Raw genomic sequence first — 18343 nt, forward strand, 5'->3', positions numbered from 1 at the left:
TACAAAATACGGGTAAAAACCAAAAGAGCAAATTGCTGAAACATGGCGACTTACTTATAGTATTTGGTAATACATAACTTGGGGTTGGGTCTGTCGAAGCAAGAGTTCCAACCATTGCATGTTGGTAGAACTACAAAAAAGAAAAAGGGGGACCCAATAATGAAAGAGACCTAAAATATAATGTCTGGGCAGGTGGGATGAAGTAAACAGTGTGAATACTGTATTTGTTCTGTTCTTCTGTTTTCGCCGCCCCCCCCCCCCCCCCCCCCCCCCCCCCCTCACCACTGGATGTTACATTTTTTCGGTCAGTTTCATTATTGTAAACACCCCCCTCCCCTACCACCACCACCACCACCACCAACAACAACAACAACAAGAAGCAATGATTGGGACTCTTGCACTGACTGGCCCGACTGCATGTTACGTATTACAAAATACTATAAGTAAGTTGTCGTGTTTCAGCAGTTTGCCCTTTTGGTTTTTACGCATATTTTGCATTATATTTCATCCTTTCTCTTCTCTGTATGTTACAGTTTCATGCACCTGAATATGGAACTTTAAAATCTCGAAACCGGTTGAGCTTTAAACAAGTATTTGTACAATTGAAGCGAATCCATCGTGATTTGAGAAGAATGATTATGTCCCCAGCTACAACTCAAGAAGAAAATGTCGTCTATGTTATTCATTGTGGTAGTTGTTACTGGCTCAGAAATGAGTAAATGATGAAGTCTATAGTTATTTCTTCTGGATAACACCTTCTGTTCTGTAGATGAATTTTCAATAAAAAATTGGTAAAATATATATCCTACAATGGAAGCTCCAGGTAGGAATATTAACAATGTAGGAAAAGACAGATTGCTGCTTACCATAAGAAGACACTTTTAAGTTGCAGAAAGGCACAAGGGTCTTTTCGATGAAGGCCGTGGTTGAAAGCTTTCTGTAAGTGTCTTTTAATTGTGCATGTCTGCAAGTCAACTTGTCGTCTTTACGGTAAGTAGCAATCTGTCTTTTCCTACATTGTTAAAATATATATTCTACTCATTTGTTCTCATTCCATAGATTTGTCAGCAGCAATTCTTCTTCTCCATTTCCCCTTATCTTCTGCAAGTCCCGTCATTTCTGAGTACGTCATCAGTGCCAAGTCTTGTTTTAGCTGTCTGATGTACTGAAGTCTTGGTCCTTTCATTCCTTGATGGTCCTCCACGACATTCTTTTCTTTTGTGTGTGTTTGAAGGCTTGTCATTGGTCATTCCCTCTGTTCATGAAATCTTTAAGATTATTCTTGAACAATATGCTTCAAAAACATATAGTCATTTCTGTTCTGGTTCCCCTATTGTTCATGTCTCTCAGCTGTATTGGGCAATACTCCATTTAAAGGGTTTTACATATTTTTTCCTGGTGTCTGAACTAAAATATTTTCATGTTAGTACCTTCTTCCTCTTGTTGAATTTTGTATTAGCTTGTGCAGTTCTACATTTAATCTCTTGACATGGTCTACAATCCTCTGTTATTCTGTTATCGAGGTTCTTATAACTGGTGACTAGCTTCATATGCTCTCCATCCAGATGGTGATTGTGGGAGCTTTACCACCTACAAGGATTTCAGCTTTCTTTTTAGTTATTATTGTATTATATACTTCACAAAACATGTTCGTGTCTTCTATGCCCTTAGAAATTGTGTGTGTGTGTGTGTGTGTGTGTGTGTGTGTGTGTGTGTGTGTGTGTGTGTGCTGCCTTTTTTTCCATTATTTAACTGCCCTGTGACTGATATTCATGGGCATTATTCAACAACAAAGGAATATATTTGCAATTGAGTTCAGTTACAGTTGTCAGTGGCATAAAGGTACGTAGGAGAAGGGAATGACTGTCTTGTCCTCCATTGTGGTATATATTTAGTAACTACATATATAATAAATCTTCGGAAAACCATTTGTTGTCATATAATTTATTTTCATGTGATTTACACAACTTATAAACTGGAGCCTGTAGTGTATTTTACTTTGTTCATATACCACTCTCATCTTGATGTATCATTTCATTTCCTCCTCTGTGTCCTAGTTCCTAGAGAAACCAACTCTGATTTTTGTTTCTCGAGGCTTTTTTATTTTAAGTCGAGGTTCGTGCAACCTAGTATTCATTCAGTCTGACCATTTAAACTTGACTTTTATTTGTTCCTGTTATTCACTGGGTTGCATATATCAGCACCTAGTATTTTCACCTGTTTTCATGTTCGACAGCATGTCTGCTCTGAATTCTATTTTATTCATTTTTGTCATAAAGTGAGTTAACCATCCTTCATGTTAAAACTTCCTGGCAGATTAAAACTGTGTGCCCAGCCGAGACTCGAACTCGGGACCTTTGCCTTTCGCGGGCAAAAGTAAAGCTGTGAGTACCGGGCGTGAGTCGTGCTTCGGTAGCTCAGTTGGTAGAGCACTTGCCCGCGAAAGGCAAAGGTCCCGAGTTCGAGTCTCGGTCGGGCACACAGTTTTAATCTGCCAGGAAGTTTCATATCAGCGCACACTCCGCTGCAGAGTGAAAATCTCATCCTTCATGCTGTTTAACAGCCTAAGCCAAATGTTACCAAATAACTTTTGTGTGCTTTCTTGTAAAAGTTTTTGAGATTTATATTTTTAATATTTTTTATGTACATTGCTTTTCATAAGTAAATTATTGTTGGCCTTCTGTCTTCCTTGCATAAAAATAATTTTCAGATCATCTTAAGTTCATTTTTAACAGTGTCGTAATTTTACCTCATTGTGTGTCAGGCACCTGTACGCAGATGTCCATCTCCACCAAAGGAGACGACCCTGCTGGCAAAAGATGATGGACGTACTTCTTTGCCTCACCGTAGTTCATCACCAAGCCAGCAGAAGTCAACACAGTGCTTTCGAGCACCTACACAAGAAATATCATCTGTAAGTATTTTGGATTTTTGAATCCTCAGTTGGAGTGTTATACACTGAAATTGAACCTTCATTTCTAGCCATGATAAAGTGAAAAAGACAACCTTTCTGATATGACAATTTCTTTCAAGCAATGTAAGTCATAAAATGTAAATGACTTGTATTAAAATTACGTAGCTTTATTGGAGGAAAAAAGAAGAATATTTACTTACCAGTCATTGTATTTATTTATGTATTTATGGAATGTAGCATTCACAAAGAACAAAATGGGCTACAAAATGTAAAACTCGAGGTACTATAAATATGCGAACACACAACAAAAAACAAAATTTCAAAGTAGGAATTTTTTCGTCACTGAGAATTCATCAAACAGCAATGTTGAGAACTATACAATGTAATGAAATTTCATCAGAATGGTACAGTGTGTGCAGACTGCTGGCACATTTTCTTGTTGGGCATTTGTCCACAATGAATTTGGCGATTTGATGGTGGCTGGAGTCTCACTGATTTAATGTCACCTTTACTAGTCCAGGATATTTTCAGAAGCTATTCGCTGAGTCCTCAACTTCCATAGTACAAAGATGTATCATCCATTGAGCTTATAACAATTTCATTTTTTTTTTGCACCCCCTCCCAAGCATAGTTAGTTGGATTTGTCAGCAGAAACTGCAGACTATTGTATTTGATTCATTCCTGCCTCCTAGAAAAACTATTCATGTTGTGGATGAAGTGTTTTCCTGCATTATTGTCTTAAAAGAGGAACCCATTGCTGAAATATTGACTTTGGGCTGGACTGTAAGTTGGAGAATCCTGTATTGATACTTCACAGTCCTCATATCACCCTCGATAGCAATGAGCAGCATATCCAAAAATCAATACATGGTACCAGCTCAGAACATGACTGATCCAACTCCCTCATAAACTCATGGGACTAAATGCTTGAGACGTGCATTGGTATCTGTACGCTCCCAGTTTTCTACGATGATCATCAGGGTCAGACAAACCCTGCTTCACCATTGAAGAGGTTCTGATGTAGGTTCCATTCCACATGTTTCCCTGGCCACCTTCTTCACACTTCATAGTGCTAGGAGGTCTGTCTGTTGCTTGCAATGAATGCCTGGAGTCCAAATTAAACATTATATTCTTTCTGGATCAGCACTGTGCTCTCAGTTGTCTCCAAAAAGGTAGTGCTCAGTCCTGTTACATTCTGTGTGCCGCAATTTGTAGGTAGTGGTCTTCAGCTGGTGTTATTGACAATGAGAGACTGCTATGAGACATATGTTCATTGTTTTGTGTCTTGCAATGACAGTTGAATGTTCAAATGACATCGCTGTGGTGTACACTGATTCAGCATATACATACAGACCTCACATGCCACAGTGCATTGCACATTGGATAGTACCATGTACACTGCTAGTTATATCCTTTCCTGTTCCACTCACAGATAGAGCAAGGGAAAAATGGCTGTCTATAAGTCTCCATATGTACATCTTATTGTTGTGGTCCGTATGTGATATATATGTTGATGGCAATAGACTCATTCTGCAGTTGGCCTCAAAAGCCAGTTCCCTAAATTTCCGCAATAGTGCCTCGCAAAAACAGCATCATTTTCTCTCTAGGGATTCCCATTTGAGTTCACAAAGCATCTCCACAATACTTGGTACTGATCAAACCTACCGGTAACAAATCTAGCTGTACACCTCTGAATTGCTTCAGTGTGTTCCTTTAATTTAAGAGAATTGGTGAGAATCCCAAACACTTGACAGCAGTTGAGAATGAGTCACACTAGCATTATGTATTCTATCTGCTTTGTAGATGATCTACACTTTTCCAAAATTCTTTCAATAAAATGATGATCATTCACCTTCCTTGCTACCATCCTGATATGCTCATTCCATTTCATATTGCTTTGCCAAGTTATGCCTAGATATTTAATTGATGTGAAAGTGCCGAGCAGCAGACTACTGCACTGCACAAAAAAACAATTTAACAATGTGTGTAGTTTGGATGTCTGATATGTAACTGAAGAAAAAAAGAACATAGCATTACCAACATAGCTGGTGTCGACATGTGTTTATTGTTGTTTGTGAATGCTGGAAGAGGTGTACTAAGTATCATTTGTTGAAGAGTGGTTTCGGTAATTTACTCAGTATTAATGCTGTGACAGTGACTCCAGATGTGCTGGATACACAAATGATGCATTGAACATTTTGAAAGGCCACACAGCATTGTAGCTGGTGCCCACTTGCTAAAGCTTTGGAAAAGCATAGTACATACAATAAACTAATCCTCATTTTACCAGGAAGAAGTACTATTATGATATCAATTAATTAAGCTGGATAGTAACGAGCTGCATAGAAAAGTCTACTGTGAGGACAGTTACTCATAGAAAAGTCTACTGCGAGGACAGTTACTCTAACAACTTAAGGTTTTGGCTTTAAAACTCCTCTAGAAATGAATCACTGCATAGGCAAACACATATGTATGACAATATTGTTTTGCACATGGGAACTACATCTTTCCTGAAGTTTTTAGTGGGATAGTAGAAGCCTATGATGAAAGCGAAGTGTCATTTTTGGTTCAGCTCAGTAACCTGTGTTCTTTCATAGTTACTCGTCCATATATCTGCTGCCTGCTCAAGGAAAGGACAAATCCATCAGTGTTATTGCTCTAATACAGCAGCAGTTGTTGGGAATCACAGTAATAACTTTTTCCCTCCAGATTCGTTCATTCTGTTCATGAATTGTCAGCGAAGTGGTTGAGAGGACGTGGGGGCCACTTATGAAATACATATCATCTGATTTTAAGAAAACTATTTTGCAAAGAAGGAAAAAAACAGGTTCTTTCATGTCTTGCAGCACGATATTTTCATTCAATAAGTGATTGAATTTCCTTTCATTATTCATCTTAGTTACTATGTTGCATCCAATGAAATATAGCATTGCACAGTATTTTAAAATTTTTGCAGAGGTAAAAACACACTGCATAGATTTTTTGTATGGCTCATTTTATGGAACTTATTGGAGTGTAGCTAACATATCAAAATTTTATTTAAAGCTCGAGAGCAGAGCAATATCACTGTTCTCAAGATATTGGTTCTGATATCCATGGGAGGGTTGCGCAAATTGTGCTCAGTGTTCTTTCCATGCAAAACCTGAATCATATGGTTGTAACATGTCATATTCCATTAACATTTAAGATACCGAAATGAGATGTTTTGCAAATGTTAGCATGCAAAGCATTGCCATATGATTAATATTTGAAACATTTTTATCTCTCAAGATATACACATAACTATAATTTTATTCAGTGGAAAGGTATACTTCTTTCAACAGTATTTAGTATTTAATCAAAAGAGAATATTGTGATATATTAATATTTGCGATGTTGTAAGTGAGATACTCAGCTACAATTGAAACCAGTTTGTTGTTATGTCACAGGATGTAATCGCTAAATAACTAAATGTTTTAATTATTTCAGTTTCCATCAAAATCTTTTGTGTACTTACAATCTTTAGAATGCTTTATAACTAGACATAATGATATCAGCTTGCCAATTAGTCTCTCTAGCATCACTGTTGCAGTAGTTTTTATACATAGGCTTCTGATTTTCTGCTTCAGTTTCTTTTACCCTGTTTGCCAAGTACTTGGCGTACTTGCCTGTCACTGTCACTGTCTTCATGATTTCTTTGTTTCTACATCCACAACGGCATGCCATTTTCTCAGTCAAAAACAAAGTTGAAAGTAACATCACAAATAAGATCACAGCAGCAAATGCACAAGCCAAATGATGAAAAGCTGCTGAGCACTCTGGGCAGAAATGCAGCTACTAGGCCGCTCTTCCTGGCCTCTAAATGCCTCGCATGTTAATGCATTCAGAACACACAGAGACCCAAGTGGCTGGCTGCGTTAACATGTTGGGAACACAAAGGTGGCAGCAATTGTGCTGAACACAGTGTCTGAAAATTATTCCGATCAGTTAGTTCATGAGCCCATGTGAATATTAAATGGTTGTGAAAACACACTTTACCTCTTAGCAACAAATAATCCTGAGTTAATAACGAGCATCAATGGATAAAGGAATTAGCGAACGCAGGGCTGTCGTAGTGAGATTGAGTATTGCAACCCCTAAATCCTACAAAAATAAATGAAAAATATATGTATTCAAAAAACAGATAAAAGTTCATTTGGTGCCTTCCTGAGAGACAATTTCCACACCTTCCAAATGAATAATGTAAGTGTAGAGCAGATGTGGCTTGAATTCAAAGAAATAATACCAGAGATTTATACCAAATAAATTAACAAATGACAGAGCTGATCCTCCTTGGTACACAAAACTGGTCAGAGTGCATTGCAAGGAGGAGGGGGAGAAGAAAAAAAAAAAGAGCCAAATTTAAACAGTCGCAAAATCCCCAAGATTGGCGATCTTTTACAGAAGTTCGAAATTTAGCACAGACTTCAATACGAGACACTTATAATAGTTTCCACAATGAAACTTTGTCCTGAAACCTGGCAGAAAATCCAAAGAGATTCTGGTCATATGTGAAGAATGCTAGCGGCAAGACACAGGCAGTGTCTTTCCTGCGCAATAGGAATGGAGTACTATCGAAGACAGGCCGCCAAAGCAGAGTTACTAAACACAACCTTCCGAAATGCCTTCAAAAAAGAAGATGAAGTAAATATTCCAGAATTTGAATTGAGAACAGCTGCCAACATCAACAACATAGAAGTGAATATCCTCAGAGTAGTGAAGCAGCTTAAATCACTTAATAAAAGCAAGTCTTCTGGTCCAGACTGTATACCAATTAGGTTCCTTTCAGAGTATGCTGATGCAATAGCTCCATACTTAACAATCATATACAAAATTAGCTCGACGAAAGATCCATACCCAAAGATTGGAAAGTTGCAGAGGTCACACCAATATTCAAGAAAGGTGGTAGGAGTAATCCACTAAATTACAGGCCCATATCATTAATGTCGATATGCAGCGTATGAAACATATATTGTGTTTGAACATCATGAATTACCTCGAAGAAAATACTCTATTGACACAGTTAACATGGATTTAGAAAACATCATTCTTTTGAAACACAACTAACTCTTTACTCGCACAAAGTGTTGAGTGCTATTGACAAGGGATATCAAATGGATTCTGTATTTCTGTATTTTTGGAAGGCGTTTGACGCTGTATTACACAAGTGGCTTGTAGTGAAATTGCGTGTGTATAGAATATCGTCTCTGTTATGTGATTGGATTCGTGATTTCCTGTCAGAGAGGTCACAGTTCGTAGTAATTAACAGAAAGTCATTGAGAAAAACAGAAGTGATTTCTGGCGTTCCCCAATGTACCGTTATATGCCCTTTGATATTCCGTATCTATATAAATGATTTGGGAGACAATCTGAGCAGCCATCTTAGATTGTTTGCATATGATGCTGTCATTTATCAAGTAGTAAAGTCATCAGAAGATCAAAACAGATTGCAAAACAATTTAGAAAAGATATCTGTTTGGTATGAAAATTGACTCTAAATAATGAAAAGTGTGAGGTCATCCACATGAGTGCTAAAAGGAATCAGTTGAACTTTGGTTACACGATAAACCAGTCAAATCTAAAGGCCATAAATTCAACTAAATACATTGGAATTACAGTTATGAACAACTTAAATTTGAAGGAAGACACTGAAAATGTGAGAAAGGCATTTTATTGGCTGGAACTTAGAAAATGTAACAGGTCTACAAAGGTGACTGCATACATTGTGCTTGTCCATCCTCTTTTAGAATACTGCTGTGCAGTGTGGGATCCTTACCAAATAGGATTGACAGAGTACATCAAAAAAGTTCAAAGAAGGACAGCACATTTTGTATTATCGTGGAATAGGGGAGAAAGTGTCACTGAAATGGTACAGGATTTGGGGTGGACATCATTAAAACAAGGGCGTTTTTCGTTGTGGAGGAAACTTCTCGTGAAATTCCAATCACCAACGTTCTCCTCCGAATGCAAAAATATTTTGTTGATGTTGACCTACATAGGGAGAAATAATCACCATGATAAAATAAAGAAAATCAGAGCTCATACATGAAGATATAGGTGTTCATTCTTTCCACATGCTACACGAGATTGGATAATAGACAATTGTGGAGATGGTTTGATGAACCCTCTGCCAGGCACTTAAATGTGATTTGCAGAGTATCGCTGTAGGTGTAGATATAGATGTAGAAGTGTGTTTGTGTATACACGTCTAGAGCACCTGATAGAAGAATCAAAGCAGTAAGAATTAAAGTTGTATGTAAATGTGTCCAGAGCACCCATGGACAGTGCAGCGGCACACATGAACATGTCCAGGCAGTCAAAAGGTTAACTACGCTGTCTCAGACCCTTGATGTTTACACCACAGAACTGTTCTCATATTTCATCTCGTGAACATTCTTGAGGCAAGTGCTCAGCAGCAGCTGATTTGCTTATTTGTTTTAGTTGAGTGTGTTTTGATGTTCCTTCTGGCTCTCCACTACACTACTCCACTACAAGTTTTTGTGACAGTCTAATTAAGGGGTCTTTTGAAAGAAATATGTTGAATAACCTAATAAAATTGAATGAAAGTGTCAATTTAAGGAAGGCTTGCGGTCTGTCACTCGATTTATCAGTCTCTCACCAACTATCTCATCTGTCAGAACTGAAAATAACTGAGATAATGTGTGTTTCACAGAATAACAGTGCAGGTTTCTAAAAGCAAACGAGCCTTAAGGGGTCTTGCAGGTGCCAGGAGTCAGATTTAGCTACAAATAGCGGTGAGACATCAACAATACTTCACAGTGTGTTTGGAGTCCAGCCAGTGAGCATGTATAACAACACATCATGCTGCACCTGAAGAAGCTGACTGTGTTGGTTGTCAAAATATTGCACAGAAAAGTGTAATCAACAACTGGCATAACACTCAAAAGCATGTCATTGGCCCAGCAACTGTCTCTTTTCCATGTGACAACTGGACAGAATCTGTAACTTGTGATGCGACAAGTGGTCATAACAGAAATTATTTACAACATGTCATTGCATGTCTGAGGAGAAGCTGAAGAAATCCCCCTCACACTAGTCAGCCATTTTTGAGACACACGAGACATCACTATATCTATAAGGGATTCAGTCTTAATACCTCCTGATACCAATGAAGGAGCGTATGTCACTGAGTGGTTATTGTAGCTCCTCACTTGTTTCCGATATTGGGTCAGAAGACAATGTTTCATTATTAGTAACCTAACTTTAGAAGATACAGCTATCCAGCAGATCTCCCTAGCTAACAGCTAGTACATTCATTTCTCTTCTTTTGAAGACATACGATACCAATTTGAAGTGTAATATCATTGTGTGCTTTACGTGTCGGTCTTTGGAAATGTGTTTACGTCTTTGTATAGTTATTTCTGTCCCATTGATATCTCTGATATTGAGTCTCAGTTACAGTGCTCCTTATTCGCCGATGATTAAGTTACGTTAACTGAATCTTCCATCGGTTCTCAGTAGAATAACATTATAATAAATGAAAAGCGCTAGTTTGCTTTTGTTCTACAATATTACTCTTATTGTTGTCGGCTTACAAGGCCATCTTCATACAAAAGATTAAGCTAAGGATACCACACAGTTACTTCACATGTTTGGCAGTGGAAACAGTGTCCATTCACTTTCTGCATTTGCCTTCCACCTATGTTGAAAACGAGGGATATTGGGAGAAGTTTGAGTGAGATTTCTGAGCCTTGATTTTGACACTAAGTGTTCCTGTTTTCTGCACCTGAAGAATGTGAAAGCAAAGTTTCTCAAAACTCTTAACATTGTAAAGTGCTTTAACCATGTCTTGAGGAGTCAATATAGTGGATACATACATACATACTCTGCAAGCCACTGTACAGTGCATGACGGAAAGTTGCCTATATCACTGCAAGTCATTTCCTTTCCTGTTCCATTCACAAATAGAGCGAGGGAAAAATGACCATCTATATGCCTCTGTATGAGCTCTAATTTCTCGTATCTTATCTTCATGGTCCTTATGCAGAATGTATGTTGGCCGCTGTAGAATCGTTCAGCAGTCAGCTTCAGATGCCAGTTCTCTAAATTTTCTCAGTAGTGTTCCTCAAAAATCCCTATGGTGATTCACATTTGAGTTCTTGAAGTATCTTCATAGTAATATTCCATAATAATATTTCTTCAAATACTACAGACTGCAGATTGCCTCCAATCGGAATGTCTGTAATATATCTCCATAATACTTGCATATTGTTCGGACCTACCGGTAACAAATGTGGCAACCTGTCTCTGAACTAGTTTGATGTTTTCTTTTAATCTGACCTGTTTTGGATCGCAAACACTCCAGCAGTACTCAAGAATAGCTCATACTACTGTCGTACATGCAATCTCTTTTACAGATGAACCATACTTTTTCCAAAATTCTCCCAGTAAACAAAAGTTGCACAGTCATAGTTCCTCCCACAATCCTCACATGCTTGTTCCGTTTCATGTCGCTTTCCTACATACTCACAGATATCTGAACGACATGGCTCTGTCAAGCATATTAACTAATATTTTTCTACATTTAGACACATTCTCTAAGCCGTCTTGTATCCCCCTACAGTCACTCAACTTCGACACCATCCTGTACACCATGGCATAATCAGCAGACAACCACAGATTCCTGCCCACCCTGTCTTCCAGATCATGAACATATATAGAAAATAATGGTGGTCCTATGACACTTCCCTGGCACACTGCTACTGTTTTTAGGATTCTTGTGTGGCCCAGCCCGGTTGTAGGGTTCCAGACTAGTTCATCAACTGTGCCTACAGATTATATCAACACTATACACCATTAAGTGCTTTGTCTGCTTTGTGTGCATGGGTAGGATAGGGAGAGTGGGGGGAGTGGTGCTGCAGCAATAAAGTATTAGACTTGCATTCAGGAGGATAATGGTTCAAGTCCCCCTCATACCACTGTAGTGATTCGAGAATTTCTGTGTAAATTCTAGAACCACTCAGCCTTCTACTGTCGACGATATTCTAGATACGAGTGTGGGATGGTAAAATCCTACCTACTGCACATCACATGTTTGTGTGTGCAGGTTTAAAATCAGTCGCAGGAAGAAAGTAGACAAGGCGGTCGAACGGCACCGACAAGTACCTGTCGGGCAATCCATATATGTGTTAGTGAGTTTATTTGGAAGAACCATGGAATCTATATGCAGCTTTGTGCTTATTGTGTCACTGACTGTTGTTATGTGAAACAAGAACAGTTCAAAAAGTACTCAGATAGACTCTTGACTCAGCCTTGTTAGAGGCAAGACATTTTTTCAATCTCCTTTTCTGAAAGTCATGGTGTCTAAGCAGACTTTCCTTTGAATGTAAATCAATTTGTTTCTAACATATGACTGTATGAGAGACTTACTGAAGTTACATATTACGTTGAAAGTGAGAATTTTTATTGTGCTTGAAAGTCGAACACATTGTTGATTGACAAAATGTAAAGTTTTTATGGCTACTTATTTCGCTAGTAGAATGGGACTTGAAAGTTCCTGTACCTAGCGTTATTCGACGGAGAAGAAGTCAAGAGAGTTTCCAGCAGCCAGCTATCCAGTAAAGAAGAGTGGCTGCAAACCCCAAGTAAGCCATCTCGTAAAGAAGTGGAATGTGGTTTGGGGAAATAAATCAGTATAAACCACACCCATACTCACACTTTTAAGTCATCAAAACATTAGAACATGGTGACCTGCAGGAAAGGACCAAAAAACAGGAATTTTCAGTCAAAAATGAGAAAAGAAGCTGTTGTCTGTTGCCATAGCAACCAAACATTATACAACAAGGGATTTACTCTTAGACATTCAATTATGTTCAAGAATGGACCAAAATTTCAACATATTTGTCTATGAAGAAATACGCATAGAACGCTTCAACCAAGAAGATCCAATGCGGGGAGTATACAGCTCTCACACATGTTGCCGGGACGCAAACACGGAAACCAACGTACATCTGACGCTGCCACACCAGCTACTGTTCACCAATGCTGACCTGCCTCCACATCTGCTCACCTCCGCAACGAGAATTCTACGCCGGGTGAGCGTGAAACAAAACTACATTACTTTAGTACGAAGTGGTACAAGAGTATGGAGAATATACAACAGGTTGGGGAAACTCAAGACTGAGCTATGGCCATGAAAATTAGCAAAGAAGTGCCTGACTGGGCTGGATTTGGCAAATTTGATCAAAGTTCAAATTGCGGCTCTAAGTAAAGAACTAGGCTTAGTAAATTCTCAGTTAAATACCTAGAGTGAAACCTTAAATGCTCAGAGGGAAACTAAATATTCAAACAACAAATTTAGGTCTGTTAAGTGCCGAGGTCGACTCTCAAAGTAAAGAATTTAGTAATCTGTGCAAAGGCATGGGTGTTTTGAAGACTGAGTTCGACGCTATAAGTACTGAAGTAAAGAATTTAGAAGTAGATCTAAAGAATGAGTTGACAAACTCTTTGACTACTCACATAAATCATATGTTTACTGACTGTAGTCAGGAACAGAATGATACCTTTCAGGATTTGTCATAGAGGTTAGAACTTAACTCTGAGAACAAATGTATAATGATGTAATGCATGGGTTGTATACTTTGCAAGAGAGTGTAGATAGGCAGAATGAGTTAATGCCAGTCATTCAATTGCAAATTACAGATGTCAATACACGGTTAGGTAATGTAGAAAGAAATTTCAAAGAGAAAATAGCTAACTCTGATATTATAAACGTGATTAGTTAGTAGGAACAATTTGGGGAAATCATAGATTGTAAAGTTACCAAGAGAATAACATCCGGGAATGTATCACCTATTCCTTCTTCCGAACTTAATGATACCAGGATGGGTAGGGACGACCTGTGGAAAGAGATTAAGCGTATCCAAGATAAAATAGAAAAAAAGGTATCTTCACCTAATGTTGTATTAATTAGTGAAGCTGTGACTGATTTACAATGGGGAGCTAATTCAGGGTTATCTAGACAATTTCCTAAATTTAAAAGGGACGAAGATGTACATCCGACCCATTTCCTACTAAGGTTTACTCAAGTATTACCCAAAAACTGGGAAGATTCTAAGAAGATAAAATTTGCTGTGGGGTACCTTCTAGGGGAAGCCTCAGAATGGAGTACAGTAAATATTGAGAATTTTTCCTCTTAGGAGGACTTTCAAAAGAAATTTAAAGAGAAATAATGGTCTGCCAGTGCTCAAGAAAAGTTGATGTCAGATCTATGGGACCCAAAACATTACAAAAATACTTGGGGTACTATGAGGAAATATTTCGATTGGCATTTAACACGAGTAAAGTATTTAGATAAGCCAATGGAATTAGAGGGATTGGTACGTATTTTAATTAGACGATTTCCCATCTATGCGAGAAGAGACATCTTATGCAGGGGTTGGAAAACGGTAGAAGAGTTGTCTTTTGTTGATGCACTTGATGCAATAAATAAGGACCACAACGAAACTTTATGCCAAAGTGAAAGTTCCAACAATAAAAAAAGTAGTGGAAATAATTTTAAAAGGCATGAGGCAATCTTAGCAAAAGTACACCAGTGCAGTAAGAAAAGTTGTCACAGTAATTATCAAATGAAGCATTCACATTCAAATTTAGATCCAGTAACTTCTCAAGAATTTATACCGAGTAACCAAAAAACACAAAATAGGAATGTGGTACCTCGTTACGGTAACCAACCCACAATTAGTAGTAATGTGGAAAAAGTTGTTCAACCTGGATCCAGGGCTGGGGTCCAGATCGTGGAAATACATTAGGAGGCCGTATTCCATATAAGTATGTTAACTTTACGCACAAAATACCCACAAAGGAATGGTTGTTGCTTGAAGAACCAAGCTTAGCTACTAATAACCCACAACCTATAATAGCAGGGACAGTGGAAAATTCTGAGGTTAACATATTTATAGATTTGGGAAGTGAGGTATCACTCATCTCAAACGCAATTTTTAACTCTATACAGAATAAACAGCACTTACCACTATTGTCAGTGACTGGAATATACACAATAGGGATAATGGGAACAAAAAGTAAACTTGTAAAATATGAAACTCCGGTGAACTGCAGTATTGGAAATATGTTATTTCGTCAAATGCTGTTGATAGTAGAGAATATTAATAGAGACGTACTGTTTGGTTTAGATTGATTGTTAGAGTTTAAAGTCATCTTAAACTTTGACGAACATCTTTTATGTTTTGGTGTAGAGGACAGTAGATGCTGGACACCTTTTGTGACAAATAGTCACTTTGAGGAACAAACAACGGAGTGCCAGTCTCTGCGATTAACCATTACAGCACAGTTATCACCAGAAATCAATAATTTTGATCAGGGAACACATCGAACTGATATACAAGACACAGTTAATGAATCCCTAATATTAACAGATCAATGAAGACAAGATTTGTATATTTGTAAGTTCAAAATCAAAGATTACACTCCATTCTTTTACAAACCTTATCCAATACCAGTGAGTTTGAAGGAAGCAATTCGGGATGAGATTAACAAAATGATTGATAGTATTATTATAGAATGAAGTTCCAGTGTAATGACTAATCCTCTGGTAGTGGTGAAGAAAGGTACAGGCGGGGTAGGATTAGTCTTAGACGCTCGTACATTGAATTGACATATAGAGATGGGGAGGGACCGGCTGATTAATATCTACGAATTGTTATCCAAATTTGAAAAGGCAAGATTCTTTAGCATGAGGGATTTGACCACGGGATATTGGCAGATAAAATTACATCCAGAATCCGAAAAGTATACAGCCACTTTTTTTAAATGGAAAATCTTATCATTTTGATGTATTGCCATTTGGACTTAATCTCTCTGTGTCCATTTTTATACGTGCGTTAGCTGAAGCACTAGGGAGAGACTTATTGAAGGATTTGATAACACACTACTGGCCATTAAAATTGCTACACCAAGAAGACGACATGCTACAGACGTGAAATTTAACCGACAGGAAGAAGCTGCTGTGATATGCAAATGATTAGTTTTTCAGAGCATTCACACAAGGTTGCTGCTGGTGGCGTCACCTACAACGGGTTGACATGAGGAAAGTTTCCAACTGATGTTTCCAACTGATTTCTCATACACAAACAGCAGTTGACCAGCATTGCCTGGTGAAACGTCGTTGTGATTCCTCGTGTAAGGAGGAGAAATGCGTACCATCACGTTTCTGACTTTGATCAAGGTCGGATTGTAGCCTATTGCGATTGCAGTTTATTGCATCGCGACATTGCTGCCTGTGTTGGTTGAGATCCAATGACTGTTAGCAGAATATGGAATCGTATCACTAGCAGTCAAGATGACAGGCATCTTATCAGCATGGCTGTAACGGATCGTGTAGCCACATTCCGATCCCTGAGTCAACAGTTGGGGACGTTTGCAAGAAAACAACCATCTGCACGAACAGTTCGATGACGTTTGCAGGAGCATGGACTATCAGCTCAGAGACCATGGCTGCAGTTACCCTTGACGCTGCATCACAGACAGGAGCACCTGCGATGGTGTACTCAACGACGAACCTGGGTGCATGAATGGCAAAACGTCCTTTTTTCGGATGAATCCAGGTTCTGTTTACAGGATCATGATGGTCGCATCCGTATTGACAACATCGCGGTGAACTCACATTGGAAGTGTGTATTCGTCATCGCCATACTGTCTTATCACCCAGTGTGATGGTATGGGGTGCCATTGGTTACACATCTCGGTCACCTCTTGTTCACATTGACGGCACTTTGAACAGTGGACATTATATTTCAGATGTGTTATGACCCATGGCTCTACTCTTCATTCGATCTCTGCGAAACCCTACATTTCAGCAGGACAATGCACGACTGCATGTTGCAGGTCCTGTACGGGCCTTTCTGGATACAGAAAATGTTTGGCTGCTGCCCTGGCCAGCACATTCTCCAGATCTCTCACCAATTGAAAACATCTGGTCAATGGTGGCCAAGCAACTGGCTCGTCACAAGACGCCAGTCACTACTCTTAATGAACTGTGGTATCGTGTTGAAGCTGCATGGGTAGCTGTACCTGTACACGCCATCCAAGCTCTGTTTGACTCAATGTCCAGGCGTATCAAGGCCGTTATTACGGCCAGAGGTGGTTGTTCTGGGTACTGGTTTCTCAGGATCTATGCACCCAAATTGCGTGAAAATGTAATCCCATGTCAGCTCTAGTATAACATATTTGTCCAATGAATACCCGTTAATCATCTGCATTTCTTCTTGGTGTAGCAATTTTAATGGCCAGTAGTGTATATGTAGATGATATCCTAATAATATTGGCTACTTGGGAGAAACATTGTCTAACTTTGTGCAAGGCTCTGAAAAAATTTAAAGAGAAAGGTACGACGGTGAAGCTGTCAAAATCGTTTTTTGTGTGCCAAGAACTTAAGTTCTTAGGGCAAATTGTAGGGGTAGAGGGAATTAGACCAGACTCTAAACGCATAAAAACTATCAAAGAATGTCCGCCCCCCAGAAATGTAAGAGAATTAGATGGATTTATAGGTATGGCCAGATACTATCAACAGTACGTACGAGGACAGGAGTTAAATGACCCAAGAATTTTACATTTATTAAGAAAGGAAGTACCGTGAACTTGGGCTCAAGGTGCAAATGATACATTTGAAAACGTTAAAAGAGCACTTGTTGAGGTGCCCATATTACATCATCCAGTTATGGGCGAACCGTGTAAAATTTCGACAGATGTATCTGATTACGGTATTGCTGCTGAAATTTTCCAAGGAGAATGGGATCTGAGTAATATAGAACACAGAACCATAGCTTTTGCTAGCCGTAGCCTAAATAAGCACGAACTAAATTACACAGCTACCGAAAAGGAACTATTGGCGATTGTGTGTAGTATTCAAGAGTTTCAAACACCAGTATGGGGATCAGAAATCCATATTTATACAGATCATCAAGCTTTATCCTTTCTGATGAGTAGTCGATTACTACACATTAGGTTGATGCGCTGGATGCTTTTCCTACAGGAATACGATATCAAGATACGATATGTAAAAGGTTCCGAAAATATAGTACCTGATGCAATATTGAGGCTACCCATAGGAATGGAAGACTTGAAATGTACGGAAGAGCCCGGCGTTATTATTGCCATTAATTTAATGTCAGCAGAATATCCGAACATGAGGATAAAAGAGATAGTTCAAAGAATAACAGAGAATATACATCATGATCCTTTTTTCACAGAAATATTTTCTATTTGTATACAGAACTTGTTACCTCCTAATCAAGTGGCAGAATTAAAAATTGTTGATCATAACTTGCTTTGGAGAGACAGTGTAACATCACAGTGTTGGCATTTATATATTCCGAAGGTAACGGAAGACGAACTTGTATGGTATGTTCGCACAGGGTAAGGACACTTCAGAAG

At 38.6% G+C, this 18343-nt stretch overlaps 1 protein-coding gene across 4 annotated transcripts in view; it reads left to right on the forward strand.

The window, feature by feature from the left end:
* Window positions 1-18343, forward strand: part of LOC124795211 (TP53-binding protein 1-like) — a 288269-nt gene that overhangs the window by 103056 nt on the left and 166870 nt on the right. For all 4 annotated transcript variants that reach the window (XM_047259124.1, XM_047259126.1, XM_047259125.1 and 1 more), the window contains one exon: window positions 2765-2914. In XM_047259124.1, coding sequence (XP_047115080.1) covers window positions 2765-2914 — 150 coding nt within the window. The remainder of the gene's footprint in view (window positions 1-2764; window positions 2915-18343) is intronic.

This window comes from Schistocerca piceifrons, chromosome 4 (assembly GCF_021461385.2).
Source record: "Schistocerca piceifrons isolate TAMUIC-IGC-003096 chromosome 4, iqSchPice1.1, whole genome shotgun sequence".
In the NCBI taxonomy this organism is placed as follows: domain Eukaryota; kingdom Metazoa; phylum Arthropoda; class Insecta; order Orthoptera; family Acrididae; genus Schistocerca; species Schistocerca piceifrons.